This window comes from Hippichthys cyanospilos, chromosome 18 (genome assembly GCF_059441005.1).
Source record: "Hippichthys cyanospilos isolate Australia breed blue-spotted pipefish chromosome 18, RoL_Hcya_1.0, whole genome shotgun sequence".
NCBI classification, from domain to species: Eukaryota; Metazoa; Chordata; class Actinopteri; order Syngnathiformes; family Syngnathidae; genus Hippichthys; species Hippichthys cyanospilos.
Genome location: NC_142386.1, coordinates 3,815,956 through 3,830,989, shown reverse-complemented (window position 1 = coordinate 3,830,989; position 15,034 = coordinate 3,815,956). Strand labels below are relative to the sequence as shown.

At 42.8% G+C, this 15,034-nt stretch overlaps 2 protein-coding genes across 6 annotated transcripts; one reads left to right on the top strand and one right to left on the bottom strand.

Annotated features, from left to right (window-relative positions):
* The first annotated feature begins 507 nt into the window (after positions 1–507).
* adgrg4b (adhesion G protein-coupled receptor G4b) lies at positions 508–11,226 on the top strand. Of its 4 annotated transcripts, none has more exons than XM_088441806.1 (30): positions 508–629; positions 724–843; positions 1,064–1,191; positions 2,190–2,427; positions 2,535–2,822; positions 2,913–3,010; positions 3,108–3,169; positions 3,261–3,306; positions 3,824–3,852; positions 3,920–4,074; positions 4,147–4,203; positions 4,294–4,367; positions 4,440–4,507; positions 4,910–5,055; positions 5,144–5,273; positions 6,459–6,559; positions 6,624–6,828; positions 6,953–7,118; positions 7,244–7,381; positions 7,477–7,602; positions 7,689–7,734; positions 7,806–7,909; positions 8,026–8,147; positions 8,223–8,491; positions 8,725–8,839; positions 8,908–8,986; positions 9,069–9,273; positions 9,370–9,471; positions 9,544–9,696; positions 10,258–11,226. In XM_088441806.1, the coding sequence occupies exons 2-30, from the start codon at positions 741–743 to the stop codon at positions 10,419–10,421; spliced, it is 3,717 nt and encodes a 1,238-aa protein (XP_088297932.1). In that variant the 5' UTR covers positions 508–629; positions 724–740; the 3' UTR covers positions 10,422–11,226. The 4 variants fall into 4 exon arrangements, with proteins under 4 accessions (XP_088297932.1, XP_088297933.1, XP_088297931.1 ...); XM_088441807.1 differs by having other exon boundaries at positions 2,520–2,822; positions 10,333–11,226; XM_088441805.1 differs by having other exon boundaries at positions 2,520–2,822.
* A 138-nt stretch (positions 11,227–11,364) lies between these two features.
* adad2 (adenosine deaminase domain containing 2) lies at positions 11,365–14,803 on the bottom strand. Of its 2 annotated transcripts, none has more exons than XM_088441809.1 (11): positions 14,723–14,803; positions 14,413–14,493; positions 14,154–14,259; positions 13,974–14,088; positions 13,640–13,768; positions 13,418–13,568; positions 13,167–13,337; positions 12,540–12,748; positions 12,227–12,461; positions 11,752–11,884; positions 11,365–11,674 (listed from the first exon to the last, which is right to left on the bottom strand). In XM_088441809.1, exons 2-11 carry the CDS (start codon positions 14,487–14,489, stop codon positions 11,564–11,566), a joined length of 1,437 nt encoding a protein of 478 aa, XP_088297935.1. In that variant the 5' UTR covers positions 14,490–14,493; positions 14,723–14,803; the 3' UTR covers positions 11,365–11,563. The 2 variants fall into 2 exon arrangements, with proteins under 2 accessions (XP_088297935.1, XP_088297936.1); XM_088441810.1 differs by having other exon boundaries at positions 13,418–13,565.
* Positions 14,804–15,034: the final 231 nt, after the last annotated feature.

Genomic DNA, 15,034 nt, shown 5'->3' with positions numbered 1-15,034 from the left:
CCGGTGTTTTGTCACATTTTTGAGTCCCTCTTTTTCTCTCTCACACTGTTATTGCACACCCGCAGCACCAGGTGGTGCTGTAGTGCTCTGTCAAAGTCTGCAGGAGTTGTGAACTGAATTGCACTAAACATTTTTTTTTTCTAAATCATAATTATTAATGTGATTTAGAAAAATATTTTTGCAATAGCTCTCAAAATCCCCCCAAATATTGAGAAGCACCGACCTTGGGGTATATGAAGGAATCAGTAAATTCGGTGGCTCGAGTTTTGTTTTTTTTAATCCAACAATTTTGCCAGACTAGTTGTATTTAAAGTTTACGTCACGCAAATGTTATCTGTTTCAACTATCCGTTTTAAAAACTCGTATGTGAAATACATTTGACAGTATTTCAAAAAAATACTCAAGTAGATATAATTAAACGATTGACTTGTGTTTTGTTTGAAATGATCGTACGGTGGTGATTTAGAGTCCGCTGTAAAGTGTGCATACAATATGCGTGTAAGTTCCTCTTTATCTCTCTGCTTCACTGCTGTTCTCTTACCCAAATCAACGCACACAATAGAATCTGCTGGAGCGACAAAGAAAACAACGTAGTTTTCCTTGAAGTAGGATTTTATTTTTTGAACCAGGTAAATTCCTATTTTGTTCACGTAATCTCTGCACTTCTGCATGAACTGCTTAAAATTGTGCACTTTTCAATAACTGACCTTGATTTTTTTACAGGGGAGAAAAAGACACATATGTTTACTCCCCATAGATTTCTGATGATTTTTCTCTCCAAAATTTCCAACTTGGTGCTCACGCTGACTTTGTTGAGCAGCAATGGCAATTCAGCGATTCAAGGTATCGTATTTATTTTGATATCAAATCCTACAGGGTGCGTTTAGTTAATTGTATTTATTTATTTAGCCAGGTGAAATCAAACATGCACGCTAAAGTTGAATATGAACGTTTGGATATAAAAGTAGCATCGTGAAGTGATACATTTTCTTAGTTGTGATTCCTTTTCGGTTATAGTATTAACGCTAATGTTTATTGTATGTTGTGTGTACTATCTATCCAGAGCCTATGTTCAGTTTGTGGGGCAACGTTGCCCAATTCACTGTCGGCTGCATGCACTGGAGACTGGAACCTCATGTCTTCATACCGACCATGGACCAGCTCACCGTCTGCCTCCACCTCAAATTCAAGGTTCTTTTAAAAAAAAAAAACAACAACAAACTAAAAGTCAATGGGGGTTTGAAAACGAGATTGTAGATTTCTGACAAGTCAAGTGAGCACGCGGGCTCCCTCCAGTGGCAGGAAAACGACTGAAACGAAAACAACATTTCAGTAAATTAACTTCTAAGTACATTTACATTTCATCTTTAACATTTTCCTCCAAAATTAGCTTCCAATCGTTAATTTTTCACCGTGAGTTCACATTTTTACAGTTGTTACAATTCACTCTTTGCTGTCTGTTTAGTAAATGTATACTAGGAAGACAATTTTATTTTTCTCTGCTTTGCTGCTAGCTAATCTTTATTCGTGAGGTAGCTTCAGAAACTATCAACGCATTTAAATGTTTATGTTTCAAACTTTAAAATATCAGTGGCTTACAGCGTTCTACACTTCTACATTTTTTGTTATTAATCATATCTATTGAAGCTATCTAGTTAGTAAATATATTCTAGGAAGATTTCTTTCTCTTTGCTAGCTGATCCATTTTAACGAGCGAGCTACTTAGCCTATGTAATGATCAACATATTTAAATGATGAATGTTTCAATGTTTATTATGTTCATTATAATTCAACTGCCTTGTCATAGCTTTCTATTTAACACATCTTTCAAGTCTTTTTGCTAACAATTTAACATTTGTATCTATTTGACCTAGCTATTCAAGAAATATGTCCTAGGAAAATTTAAATAATTTCAGTTTTTTTGCTAACTGCTTGGTCATTATTAGTGCGCTAGCTACAATAATCAATTAAATGTTTCAAATATCAATGGCAAGTCATTGTTATAGCATAGCTTTCCACTTAATACATTTTATGTTTTTGCCAAATATCTAACATAGTTTGTCTATCTATTTTACATATTTATTTTAGGAAGAAAAATGTCCTTAGTTGATTTGTTTTAGCTAGGAAATTGAAATACAATAGATATGTTCAAAAATTTGAGCGCAATGTTCTTTCTGGTCTACATCAAGGCTCCTGCTAGCGAGCCGTGGACAGCCTTTATGTACCGCCATCCGGAGCTTCAGTGCGCCATTTTAGCTTTGGGAGGTTGGGACGATGCTGTGGTGGTCTGGTTGTTGGGCAACGAGTGGACTACCACCCCCGTTGTTCTCGCTCCAAAAGAGTGGCACTCACTATGTTTGACCTGGTCGCACACCAAAGACAGGCCCACGCTTTACGTCAACGGAACCCAGATGGATCTCAAAGCGGGTAAGCGCAGTTTTTGACGTCCTAAAAACCTGGCGTTCAAACAAGGGTGTGTAAACTTTTTATATCCACTGTAAATCCCCCAAACTTGAAAGTTATCCATTCTACAGCTGAGAACAACACCGGCCGCTCGCCCATCTCCACTTCCTGCTGCAAGATGGCCGCCAATGGGACGCTCACCCTCGGCACAGCCCACCACGTGGTGAACGGCGCCTCGCGTTACCGTTCATCCGGCGGCTTTTTGGAAAGCCTGTCGCTCTTCCGCCTGTGGGACCGACTACGCAGCAGCCAGGAAGTCAACACTTTGCGGTGTACCGAGGGAGATGTGGTGCGCTGGAGCAGGGAGCAATGGGACATGCAGATCTGTGCCCCCATACCAGATCACTCCCTCACCTGTGGTCAGTATCGAGGATCAAAATTTCACCGCCCTTCTTAGTGACAGGCTTTCCAGATTCCAAATAATGATCGAAGATTTTCTCGTGGTCCAGAGTGGTCCGTTTATACCGTGAGCCTCAAGTTCATCATCATTCGTTATGACGGGAACAACACGGAGCTCTACGCAGCCAGAAACATCACACAAGGCTGGGTATTCTTGTTTTATACTGGAATGCATTTAGCCCGTCGGCTGGTGAAGGTGATTTTGCGACACTAACAATTTCAATACGTATTTGGACCCATTTCAGCTCAAGTCTGTGTTGCCCCCAAACATCGACTTACACCACGTGTATGTGTTAGAAGCGAGCAGGTGAAACACAATATTGACGTTTGAATTCATCGGGCCTTCAAATGTCCATTGAATTCCATCTTAACACGTGACTGCTATTTTTTTTTTACAGATCTAGCGCAGAATTTCATAACACGAATACATCAAGTGGGGACAAGGTGAGCTGGCGTGTTTTGGCCATTAAGTTTTTTTTTTTAATAAATTATTATATTATTAATTTCTAAAACTATTAACAGCAATTGCAAAACCAATAAAAGGATTTTGCACTGTTTGTAATATTGTAATTATTATTATTGATATTATTATATGTAAGTATCATCCTCCTTGCAGTTTATATGAATTTATTGTTATTATTTCAACATTACAATGGAGGGAGCAGGAAAAGTGAGCAGAGTGAGAATTAAAGGAGGCTGTGGAAGAAAACATAGAGATGCAGAAGCAAGACAGCATGAAATATGATGATGATGACATCAGTGCAGGGGTGTGGTAGCTTTGGTGAAATTTTCAGAAAAATGTATTCTATTATAACCCCCTCTATCCCTTCCTACCAGCATCATAGGAAAGACCAGGATGTCCCTTAAAAATAGACCCAATGTCCACTATATTGGACACAAACGAATAGACTGCAGAGGGAATAATTATATTGAGTTTTTGAATTTGTCTTTTATTTCTCAGGTGCGTTGGGCCTCTTCCAATATTAACAGGTGAGAAATTTGACATTAGCCTTAATAGTCCTTAAAAGTCCTAAATTCCGATGGCTGTCCGGTGTAGATTTGAAGGCCTGGTGTATATCGACATCACCCCCAGCATGGACGTAGCAGCGATGCAGCAGATGATTCATGCAAAACTGGAGACCCCCCACCACGAGCCCAGTGGTCTAATCCAGCTGCTGGCTGACAAAACCAGTATACACACCACACCCGTTGGTAGGAAAGCAGATCCATTTTTTAGAACTTATTACAATAGCAACAGATGCTAATTGTCTAATGCGCTTCCAGACGGTTTCCCTTCGGAACCGACGAAGCGTCCACCCGTCACGACAACAAAGCTTACCGGTACTTTTCCATACACGCAATCACGTGTCAGGTTAGGCTTCGAGAAGATTCAGTAGGCCAAATTTGATGATATTTTTGTGCCACATTTAGAGCTATACTATGAAGTGCAGGTCAACGTGTCCATAAAAGGAGAATGTGACACCCACCAACTTCTCAGCACATGGGTGAGGCCCCTCATCTTCTCCAAATTGACTCTCAATTGTTTACTTGAGGCGAGTATTCCTGTTTCTTCACAGCTCAGCGATACTCTGTCCCATCACATGATGGTGGTTCTCAATCTCCAGGTGCTTCCCAGAGCTATCAGGTATGCTTGCCCAATGCGCCCGTCGCGGTTGACCGGTCGATCGCAAAGGTAGTATTGGTAGTTTGCCTGACATCTCGAACAAGCAGATCCCATGGACAAATATATCCATTATTTTATTTTTTTATTGTATGTCTTTTTCTTGTTTGCTTCTCTCTTGTGAGGTGTTTTTGTTTTTTGTTTGCAATTACCTATTTTTGTATGATTAGTTTTCTGTTTATGTGTTTTGCACTTCAGGGCCTCCGTACCAGCATACATATTGGTAGATGCTTACTAGGCATTGTGGTGTGGCTTTTGTGTGTGTTTTTTTTTTGTGGATTTTGTAGCTGCAAGTGATGATGTAAGTGTACATTCAATTTTTTTTTTGTCCAAAATGAATACTTTTGTGACAACACTTTCTTGCAGGCAGAGCTTGGTCTTCCAGGTTCGGGTGTTATCATCGGCCACACACGCTGAGGAAACGGAAGCGCTGATACAAGACCTGCTTCAGAAACCTTACATCCAAGGCGCCGTCTCCATAGCAACCCAGGATGTACAAATAAGCCGCATATGTAAGTAGGCAGAGGGGAAAGGTTGAACTGTTGACGATGTAAGCCTCTGCTTGACTTTTTTTTTTTTTAATTTTTGGTGTTCTCTCAGTGATTGTGACATGTCAAGCGGAGAGTCAGCAGACGAGAAAAGGCCTCTTTGAGTGGCCTGTCACTTTGGGAGGAAAAAACAGCACGCAGCCATGTCCCAAAAACACGCAGCGCAACGCCACTAGACACTGGTAAGAACCACAACTATCAGTGGAAATTACAATTTTATTGAAGAGGATTTAAAAAAAAATAAGATTTCAATAAAAGAATATGTTTTTTAAGACCTTCCGATAGACTCGCAGGGGTGTCAAGCTCCGGTCCTCGAGAGTCGGAATCCACGTTTTCCAGGTTCCTCTCCCCCAGAACACACGATTCAAATAATTAGCTCATTCGCAAGCTCTGCAGGAGCTTGAAAATTAACTTAACCATTTGAACCAGGTGTGTTTGGGATGGGAAGTAGCAAAAATGTGCAGGATACCGGCCCTCGAGGACTGGATTTTCACATCTATGGCCATTTTATTGACCGACATATTTAATTTGACAAGTATATTTGTTACTTTTCAGACATAAAGAAGTTTACAACATAAAAATTGCAAATTGCACGCTTCCTCATAACAAACGGGGTTGTTGCTAAATATTTAGTAAAAATGTAATAAGATTATGTGGGTCTGGTTGACAAATATCAAAATGATTACATTTTTACAAATATATTAAACTGGTTGAATTGATTCATTTATGGAAGCGTCATGAATACACTCACAATTTAATGTAAGATCAAATGAAATTAACAGAAATTTATATTATTTTTTATTAATATCCAAAATTATTTCACGGACGCCTGGAGGTCCTCGGACCTCACTTTGAGAACCACTAGTCAATGAAATAGAAGTTTTCACAGGAAAAGAGTGAATTTTGAAGTGAAAGTAGTACTTTCCTCAAAATCTAGAGATTACTTTGTTTTAGAAACTCAATGTCATCCAATGTAAGAGTTTTTTCCCCCCCAAAAATCGAGTTGAATTGAGAGATACTAAATTCTCATGAGAACACACTACAAAGAGAATTCAGTGAGCGTCATCGTGACCTGGAGGCGGCTCATTAAATACTCTTGTGTCAACATGAGAGCTTCAATAAATGTGTGCTGGTGAGTTCTGATTACTTCCACTGGTACATATTTACATGGCGGCGTGTGTTGACTTAGAGCTGTAAAAGCATTAATCAGAAGCTTAGCATGCGTCTCACGCAGTGTTCGTATTCCTTCTGAGCAAGATGATGGAAATACCGTTTCAAAAAAGCAAAATATGGGATGACATGATGCTATTTATTTCTTTTGAGGGCAAAGCCAATGGTGATATTGATTCCTCAATGTTTTTGTTTAGTAAACTGAGCCTCAGCACCCAATGGATGGAGCCAAACTTACAAGAGTGCCACCTAGTGGTGGAAAGCATCCATGATCTGGACCACGTCATAGTCACTCCCGGTTTGTCACAAAACCATACGTCATACGTATGAATGAATGAAATACAGGAATTTTCCATCTCCAGAGAACGCCTTGGACGTGGTGGAGATGATCGAATGTTTACTGAGCAACCACTCCCAGCTCAGCTACGGCGAGCTGGGGACGGTGCTGGACAAGCTGGAGGACGCGGTGGACGTCAGAGTGGTGACCGCCGACCTGGGCCAAGCTCTCATCGATACCGTCTCGGACATCCTCAAGTCCCACAGCTATCTCTTGCCTTTCACCAATATGTAAGGGAACGTGAACTCATTCAATCCCAAAGACATATTTGGACGTGTTTTAAGAGTCCACATGAAGCAACGAAGTCATTGATTAGTAAGAAAGTCATTCATTTTCTGTGCGCTCTCCTCCGAGGATTCTGAACATCACAGAGGCGGTGGGAGACTGCATGGTGGGATTCCAGGGCTCGTCCACTCTGGTGGCGCCGGCCGTGGCTGTCTCGATGGTGGACGTGCTTCCGGGACACTTTGCTGGTTTGACTTTTGGAGTGCTTTCTGGTGGGGCCGATTCCGAACCTGAGGTTGGTCCAGATACAATCGCCCGTGGAGCTCAATAGATTTTTACCCAGTAAAGCATAGTCCGCGCATACTGGCAAACTGGGCGGGGCTAGCTCAGCAAATAATGATTTTCAAAACTATGTTTCAGATTTTTCTCAACAGGATCCCTCTTGAAGGCGCAGTGGCTTTTGTCACTTTGCCGTCCATCCTGCAGAACAACTTCCCACAGAACCAGAGTCCACCAAGGGTCCTGTTTCAGTTCTATGGCGCTCCAGAGCTCTTCAAGGTACTTTTTGCAAATACTGGATTGGACAGGGGCGTATCATTGGAGTAGAACACATTTATCATTTATATACCCTATATATTTTTGTGCATTTTCAGACCAAGCAGAAGAATCAAGTCCTCAACAGCTTTGTGGTGTCCACTAGTGTCAGCAACAGCACCTCCCCCATCCAGGATCTCCAAGACGAGATCCGAATAACGCTCCATCATCTCCAGCCCAAATATGTATGATCACTATCATCAATATGACAAAGTCCAAGTCCAAAATCTGTAAATACTTCTTTTGTTGAATGCATTTTGTGATGTGTCAGGCCCATATGAACACACAGTGCGTGTATTGGAACTTCCTGGAGAACAGTAAGGAGTCAATCCTTTCAAATGAAGATGCTGACTTTTTTGCTGTGACTTGAAGTATGTGTGTGCGCCAGGTGGACACGGAGGCTGGGACCCTCGCGGCTGCAGGGTACACAACAGCAGTGTCGACTTCACCACGTGCTTGTGTGATCATCTCACACACTTTGGAGTTCTTCTGGTAATTGTACTACACAATATCACAGGACGCATACAGACAACCGCTTCCATTTTCCTTTCCACCTATGGAGCAGTCCTCACTCGTGGAATTTTAGCAGCGTGTGTTTTTGTGTTCAGGATGTCTCCAGGGCTCCGTTGGATGAAGTAAATGAGCTTTTTCTGACCATCATCTCTTATGTTGGGTGCGGGCTCTCCTCCCTGTTTCTAGGGATCACCATCCTCACTTACACAGCTTTCGAGTAAGACTCCAAAACGTTGAACCGGCGACGCTTGATTGCGCCTTTCGCAACGTCGCCGCCTTTCATTTCCTTCAGGAAGCTCCGTGGAGACTACCCCTCGCAGATCCTCATCAACCTCTCTGTAGCCCTGCTGGGCCTGAACTTGGCGTTCCTGCTCGACTCTTGGCTCTCCTCATGGGGCATAGAAGGCCTATGCGTGGCCGCTGCTGCAACGCTTCACTACTTCCTCCTGGCGTCCTTCACTTGGATGGGACTCCAGGGCGTCAACATGTACTTGGCCCTCGTGAAGGTCTTCAATGTCTACGTGACGGCGTACATACTTAAGTTTTGTTTACTGGGATGGGGTGAGTGATCCCTCTATATTTATGCCTATGAACAGCATACCTATGTGTTTATATATTTACATCAATATCTATAAGGTCATCTAGCTATATAGCTATGCTAGCTTCCTAGCATAACTGCTTATCTATCTATCTATCTATCTATATATCTATCTATCTATATGGTCAATAGGAATTGGAAATAGTATTTTCAAAAACGATCGACACAAACTTATATTTATTCATTGTGCTTGCAGGCATTCCACTGGTGATTTGTATGCTGGTATTGATCGTGAAAAGAGAAGCTTACGGCAATCACATCCACACTGATGTTTGGAGCAGCTTTGAGCCGCTTGATAACGCCGACGACTTGTATGGTCATTTTTGCGATATCGCCACAAATCCACGTTTACGCTAACCGTATTTCAATGTACGTCTAGTTGTTGGGTGCAGGATGACGTGACGTTCTACGTGTCTGTAGTGGCCTACGCCTTGTTGGTGTTTCTCTTTAATGTCACCGTAAGTTCAAATTCTGTCCCAAATGTAATTTACTGATGTGAAATTGCACCTATGCAATTTAATCATATTGTGCTTCTGTCAGATTTTTGTGGTGGTATTGACCCAGATTCGCCACATGCAGACCAGTAATTTGGCTGCTGGCACCCGCCAAGGTGTGATGCATGACCTGAAGGTGCTCGCCACATTGACTCTGCTACTCGGACTAACCTGGACCACTGGATTTTTCACCTGGGGGCCAGCCCGGGTGGTCCTGCTCTACATCTTCTCTCTCCTCAACACCCTTCAAGGTGGGCAAATACTTTCCCAATGAAAGCTCACGCTCTATCTGATGACCAAGAATATATTCCATTTTAGTAACATGATCTACTGTGTTGTTTTTCCAGGGATTTTTATCTTCCTCTTCTACTGTCTGATGAAGGAAAATGTTCGAAGACAATGGAGGGTCCATTTGTGTTTTGGAAAATTTCGCCTTGAGGAACACTCAGGTGCACTTGCCTAAGTAATCCGGCGTTAGATTGGCTAAAGATGCTGACAGGGGTCTTGTTGTTGTTGTGTAGAATGGAGCAACACAGCGTCCGTCGCCAAACCAAAACCGTGTCCGCTCAGCGCAGGCGTCCCATCGTTGCGCTCTGTGGAGTCCAACTCCACTGAAAGCACGTCGGCTTCAGAGTCCAGCCCTAGGCGCTCATCCTTCATGAGGCATGACCTGGGTTAGTGCCGAAACAGCACCACTCGCTTGTCACCTTCAAATAAGGACTAGCATAGCAAACCACTCTGTTCCTTCTAAAAAGGGGTCCCCAACCGCCGGTACGTGGCCCGTTACTGATCCGTGGATCAACTGGTACCGGGCCGCACCCGAAAAAAATGAACTTGTCATGGCCTGTCAGAGTTTTTGTGTTGTTTTGCCTCCCTCTTCAGGCGTTTTTGAGTAGTTTTCTAATTTCAAGTTGTATTTCGACAGACAAAAGTTGTATTTAGATAGACATAACCTTCAGAAATTGAACACAACAGTAAACAGCTCAAATTTAGTCCAGCCTCTTCATTTCTCTTGAAGGCTGTTCGCTATTCGTCAATTTGTGTTCTGACACACACGGAGGACAGAATACAACTATTTCCGTTTTATGTATTATCCGAGTATGAACAGACAAAATGGTCAATCGTTGATTAATCCCTCGTCCCCTACAAAAATCTTGTGATAAAATGGTAGGGGATCGACCAAAATCTTTGTTGGAGCCTCACTCTTTATGAGCTGTTTAATGCGGATCCTGCAGGTCTTTTGGTGAAGTCGATGGTTTTTCCCCGTGCCCGGTCAAGCTATCCAGAAACTCAAATCAAGCATCTCTCAGGGGCGGCGACCTCCACGCCTGGATGGAGCAGCCCGCGGCGGACGTCCAACGCTCAGCACGCCGTCATCGACGCCCGACACGGAAATTAGCTGTTCCTCATCCTCGGTAATCATATCATGCGCCGCTATTGTTCTTTGTTTCAGCTAAGTTTCACAAAGGAGCCTGCAATTATGAACACGTGCGCATCGGGACCAGGGAGGAGTTTGTTGCTAGGCAACTGGTGAGACGACACATAGAAACACAGTTGTAACGGAAACCCTCAATTTTGCATTGAAGACTGAATCACATTGCTTTTTGCTCTCTTGATGATTGAATCAATTGTGTGTTCAGTGTGAAATTAGATTCTTCCAAAATACTTGTATCGAGTTTAATTTGGAACTTAAAATGTCTTTGCCCTTATGCCATCCCAGAAAAAAATGGATCCTTGACGCCTATAGCCGTCAATGGCAGTGAACAAGTTAAATGTTCTTCCAGAAAATGGGAAGAGTCAGTGAATTAGTCTGCATTAGTATGCATTTTTATTCGTTGATACTCATTCTGTGATGTATGGTTGGAAGTAGAATTAAGGTAAAACTCTCATAGTATTGTACTTGATGAATAATTTAATGCTCCACTTCAGTATACATTGTGCTTATCCTTCTCAAGGTCCTTGGCAGCTCTATCTGTGAACATTAACTTTATGCAGACTTGATGATGAAATGCAAATAACGCTGTTGCAACTAAGCCAGAGTGATTAGTAATGTTTTAACACAAATAATTATATGCATATATATGATATAATGTGCTTTGTCTACTTGTGTTATGAATTGTTTATGGTCAAACATCAACTTTCTTTTCTTTTTTGATCAATGCTTTTTTTTTCCTTTGGAAAAATATCAAGGCGCTCCACCCGGCAAAAAATTAAAAAATAGAAACTGTAGCCTATATTAACACTATATAATGCCATTCTAATTAACAGGAATCAAGTAAACACTGTTTAACACTCAAAGTACTGTGCTGCCCTCTATTGGCGAAAAGTATTTACAAGCAACGTGATGAACTATCATTTATTTTCACAACACTTGGGTATAGACATTGAGCCATTTCCTTCCAAACAAGACCACACCGCATAAGAACACGCTGTGCTGATCTTTCAAAGACATAGTGAACTTAAGAACAAATCAATTTTTTTTTTCCCCAAATAGAACTCAAATGCCTGAATGTAAATGAGTTAAATGTGAAGTAGACCTGTTCAGGAGGTAAAGCAGTCCACCAGATTTTTGGAATTCCAGGGTCCACCGTGGTTTGTCAGGAAGTGCTGCTTCACTAGCTCCTTGACAGTCTGGTAGACGGCCGCCTCCACCTGACATACACACACACAAACAACTGAACACTCACATCCGCATGAAGTTTTGTCAGCAGGCACATTTTGAGACGCACCTTGGCGTGATGGTAAAGGGGCAGGTCCAGCAAGTAGTTCTGTCTGCCCAGCTTAGCCACTCGCCGGAAGTAACTGTAGAGTGCTCTCTTGCACAGCCCGCTGGAGAAACTGCGCCCGCTGACGGCTGGGGAACTGCAAGGTAAAAGCACTTTAAGTGGTTCACACCGAAGCAGACGGGACCGGTTTTCTTTTTTTTATTGATAAAATCAATTTTGTGACATTTTATATTGATTCAGAATCGTAGCCAATAATCTGTGTTCTTTTGTGAATCCGTTTTTGGCACACCTCTAGTCTACACTTTAGACCACAGGTGTCCAATTACAGGCCTCAAAGGCTATTTTTGAAACCTGCAGGATACCGGCCCTCAAGGACTGGAGTCCAACACCTTTGCTTTAGACTATAAAAATTTGCGAAAACATACAAAAGCGATACCTCTAATCGTGACATGGGCCAACCTTTGAAAAGGTTCGCTACCTGTGGTCAATGAAACCTTTGGTGCTGTCCAGCACTTCGATGTCTTTATCTCCAAGGCACCAGTTGATGCTGAGGAGGTCGTGCTGCTGCGACACCTTGATGGGCTCAACCTCTTCGCACCACAGAAAGCTGGTGTCGTATTTCTTGTAGTAAGGCGGCAGGACGTCCTCCCAACTGTTGCCCAGACACTCCTTGGTGATGTCCGACAAGCGTTCGGCTAATAACTTCTGGCATCCTGCGTTGACACCACCACTTCAGAACTCGAGCCCATACCGGACTTGATCATTCCATATCCGGGTGACGACAGCCTTACCGAGCACCACGCTTGTGATGTAAAGCGGCTGGATGAAGTGGCTCAGCAGAGCGCCCTGCACGCCCACCAAGGTCCACATGCACAGCTTATCGCTGCCCGACATGCAGCACACTTTGCCCGCCCAGTGGTTCGGGTCGAGTTGGGCGGCAGGCACCAGGAAACCGTTCGAGTGGTATTGCAGCTTTAGTGGGGTCTTGTGGGCGGCGCCCCTTAAGATGGACACAGATAAGGTTATTGCAGGATGACAGAGTACTTGGAGGTGGGACTGCATCAGGAATCAGTTTTGAGCCCCTTGTTCGCTATGGTGATGGACAGACTGAGAGAAGTTCGAGAGGAATCTCCATGGACTAAGATGTTTGGACATGTTTCGAAGATGTCCTGAGAAGAGATAGCGAATATAGTATATGTAGAATTTTGAATTCCCAGACAGGATGTCTAGAGGAAGACCAAAGAGTTTTAGATAGATGTAGTCAAAGACGACATGAAGGTAGTTTGAGTGCGAGAAGAGGATGCAGCAGACAGGCTTAGATGGAGGCGGTTGATTCACTGTGGCGACCCCCAAAGGTAAAATCCAAAAGGAGAAGAAGAAGATACAGTCATCAAGACCGTCTGAACACGCAGTCGCACCACATATAGAAGTTCTCGGCAGCTCCTTCAGGACATTGACTGGTGTAAAGGTGCAGGCTGGTTTTGGCTTTGAGCTGAAGCTGTGGTCCGCTTGCGCTGTTCTCAAAGATGCACGCCTCTTTGGACCGAGGGTTGGTGTCAAAGAAGAGAAGCAGATGCTTGTAGAGGAACCTGAGGATAAAAACGTCAACTGAGGCGCAACGTGCACGGAGGGACGAAAAACTGAGACGGCTTTGATGATGCCAGCGCACCTCTTGAGCGCCCGCCTTGCAATGACCATGGCGTGACAGTCGTGTACCATTGTCCCGTTGAAGCAAAGCCAATTGGTGTTACTGACGTGGCCGGTTCCCAGTGCTACCACCTGGTAGTAATCGCACGCGCGCCCTGATGTGTCCGTCACTTCTATTGAAAGAAGCAAGCGATGTTTCTTTTATGTACTTAATACAACGGACGCTCTCGGAAATGAAACGTACCTCGCACGAGGACAAACGCAGCCATGTGGCTCTTGCAGCTGCCGAAAGTGGGATTCATCTCCAGGAGGCTTTCAAATTTGTGCTTGCTTATTGCCATCACGTGCTTTTTGTGGAAGTCTGTGTCCCAAACTAAACCGCGGGAAGTAGGAAAGTTCATTGGCCATAAGATTGGCTACAGGTCATCATTGTTTATAGATGTGAAAAAGTTACTTCCTGGTTCGAAAGATCGGTACCAAAAAAATCATATTTAAGAAGAAATTAACGAAATTTATATGCACCTACGTGGAAATGACAAATATCATGTTACGGCCCCTTTAAGTATGAATGTATGCACCTTCTACAATCTTTGAGTCTTGGGTTGGTGTCAGATCTTTATCTTGAAGCAAGCTGTCCTCTTGGAGGAATGTGCTGGAGAGATCGAAGAAAGCTGGCCCATCCGGCACACGATCCTCAAAGAACGATGACAAGTAACTTCAATGAGTCTTAAAAAAAAAAAGTTCACCTCCAAATTTACCTCATCTCCAAAGGACAAATGATCAGAATCAAGGACATCCGTTTGTCCCGGGTTTGACGTCATCGCTGGACATTCACCAGCTTCTTCGGTCACGTGGTCCTCATCTCTGCAAGCAATTAAAAAGTTCATACTGTAAAATGATGCATTTTATACAGTACGTGCCGTGTTTGGACAACTTTGGAGTGAGGAAATGTACATTTCGCTATGCAACTGACTTCAAATAACTATTGTACTAAATTTGACGCAAACTTGAACTTACCCTTCGACACCTTCAAAAGATATATGGCGGTTGGAGTTCCGCTTGGCGCCTCTCGGAGTGTCCGCTTCTTTACTCATCGTGCTGTTGAGAGGGTAAAAGACAGTTTGTTTTTTATTTTATCTCCATTTGAAGCGCAACCAACTAAAAAAGTTTCGAGCTTAATCTTTAAGAGCGATTTTGAACTGTTAAAAATTCCATCTGGCGTCCAATTTGCGTTAGAAAACTAAGATTCCGATTATTTTGACTAATGCGGCATTAAATCGTATAATTTGATTGATTATAGTTAGAAATAATAATTAAACCCGCTCACCACAGACGTTTTTCGTGATTTATTCAAACTAGGTGATTCCAATTAGCTAGCAGTTACTAAACAAAGAAGATGGAAGAAAATTCTCCACCCGCGAGTAAACCTGTCCCTGATTGGCTCAGTGTTTACCTTGGCGGCCTTCAAGGACAAATCAAACAGCGCCTTACTCACCAAAAAGACACGTACTGATTTAACGATACTTTCCTAGGGTCAACAACCGTCACTACGCCAATACAAAAATCCAGTAATCTGAATATGATTTATTATCTTCAAGCAGCTTCAAGTTTTCATTGCAAATATGAAATCTGATACAGC

What these genes read in the sequence shown, in the direction of transcription:
- adgrg4b (XM_088441805.1), top strand. Translation starts at nt 741, where the DNA reads ATGTTTACTCCCCATAGATTTCTGATGATTTTTCTCTCCAAAATTTCC. An exon ending in GGGCCGATTCCGAACCTGAG is followed by an intron (nt 7,119 to 7,243) that starts GTTGGTCCAGAT and finishes ACTATGTTTCAG; the next exon opens with ATTTTTCTCAACAGGATCCC. An exon ending in GTTTTGTTTACTGGGATGGG is followed by an intron (nt 8,492 to 8,724) that starts GTGAGTGATCCC and finishes TTGTGCTTGCAG; the next exon opens with GCATTCCACTGGTGATTTGT.
- adad2 (XM_088441809.1), bottom strand. Translation starts at nt 14,489, where the DNA reads ATGAGTAAAGAAGCGGACACTCCGAGAGGCGCCAAGCGGAACTCCAAC. An exon ending in ATTTGTCCTTTGGAGATGAG is followed by an intron (nt 14,089 to 14,153) that starts GTAAATTTGGAG and finishes TCGTTCTTTGAG; the next exon opens with GATCGTGTGCCGGATGGGCC. An exon ending in GCAAGGCGGGCGCTCAAGAG is followed by an intron (nt 13,338 to 13,417) that starts GTGCGCTGGCAT and finishes TTTTATCCTCAG; the next exon opens with GTTCCTCTACAAGCATCTGC.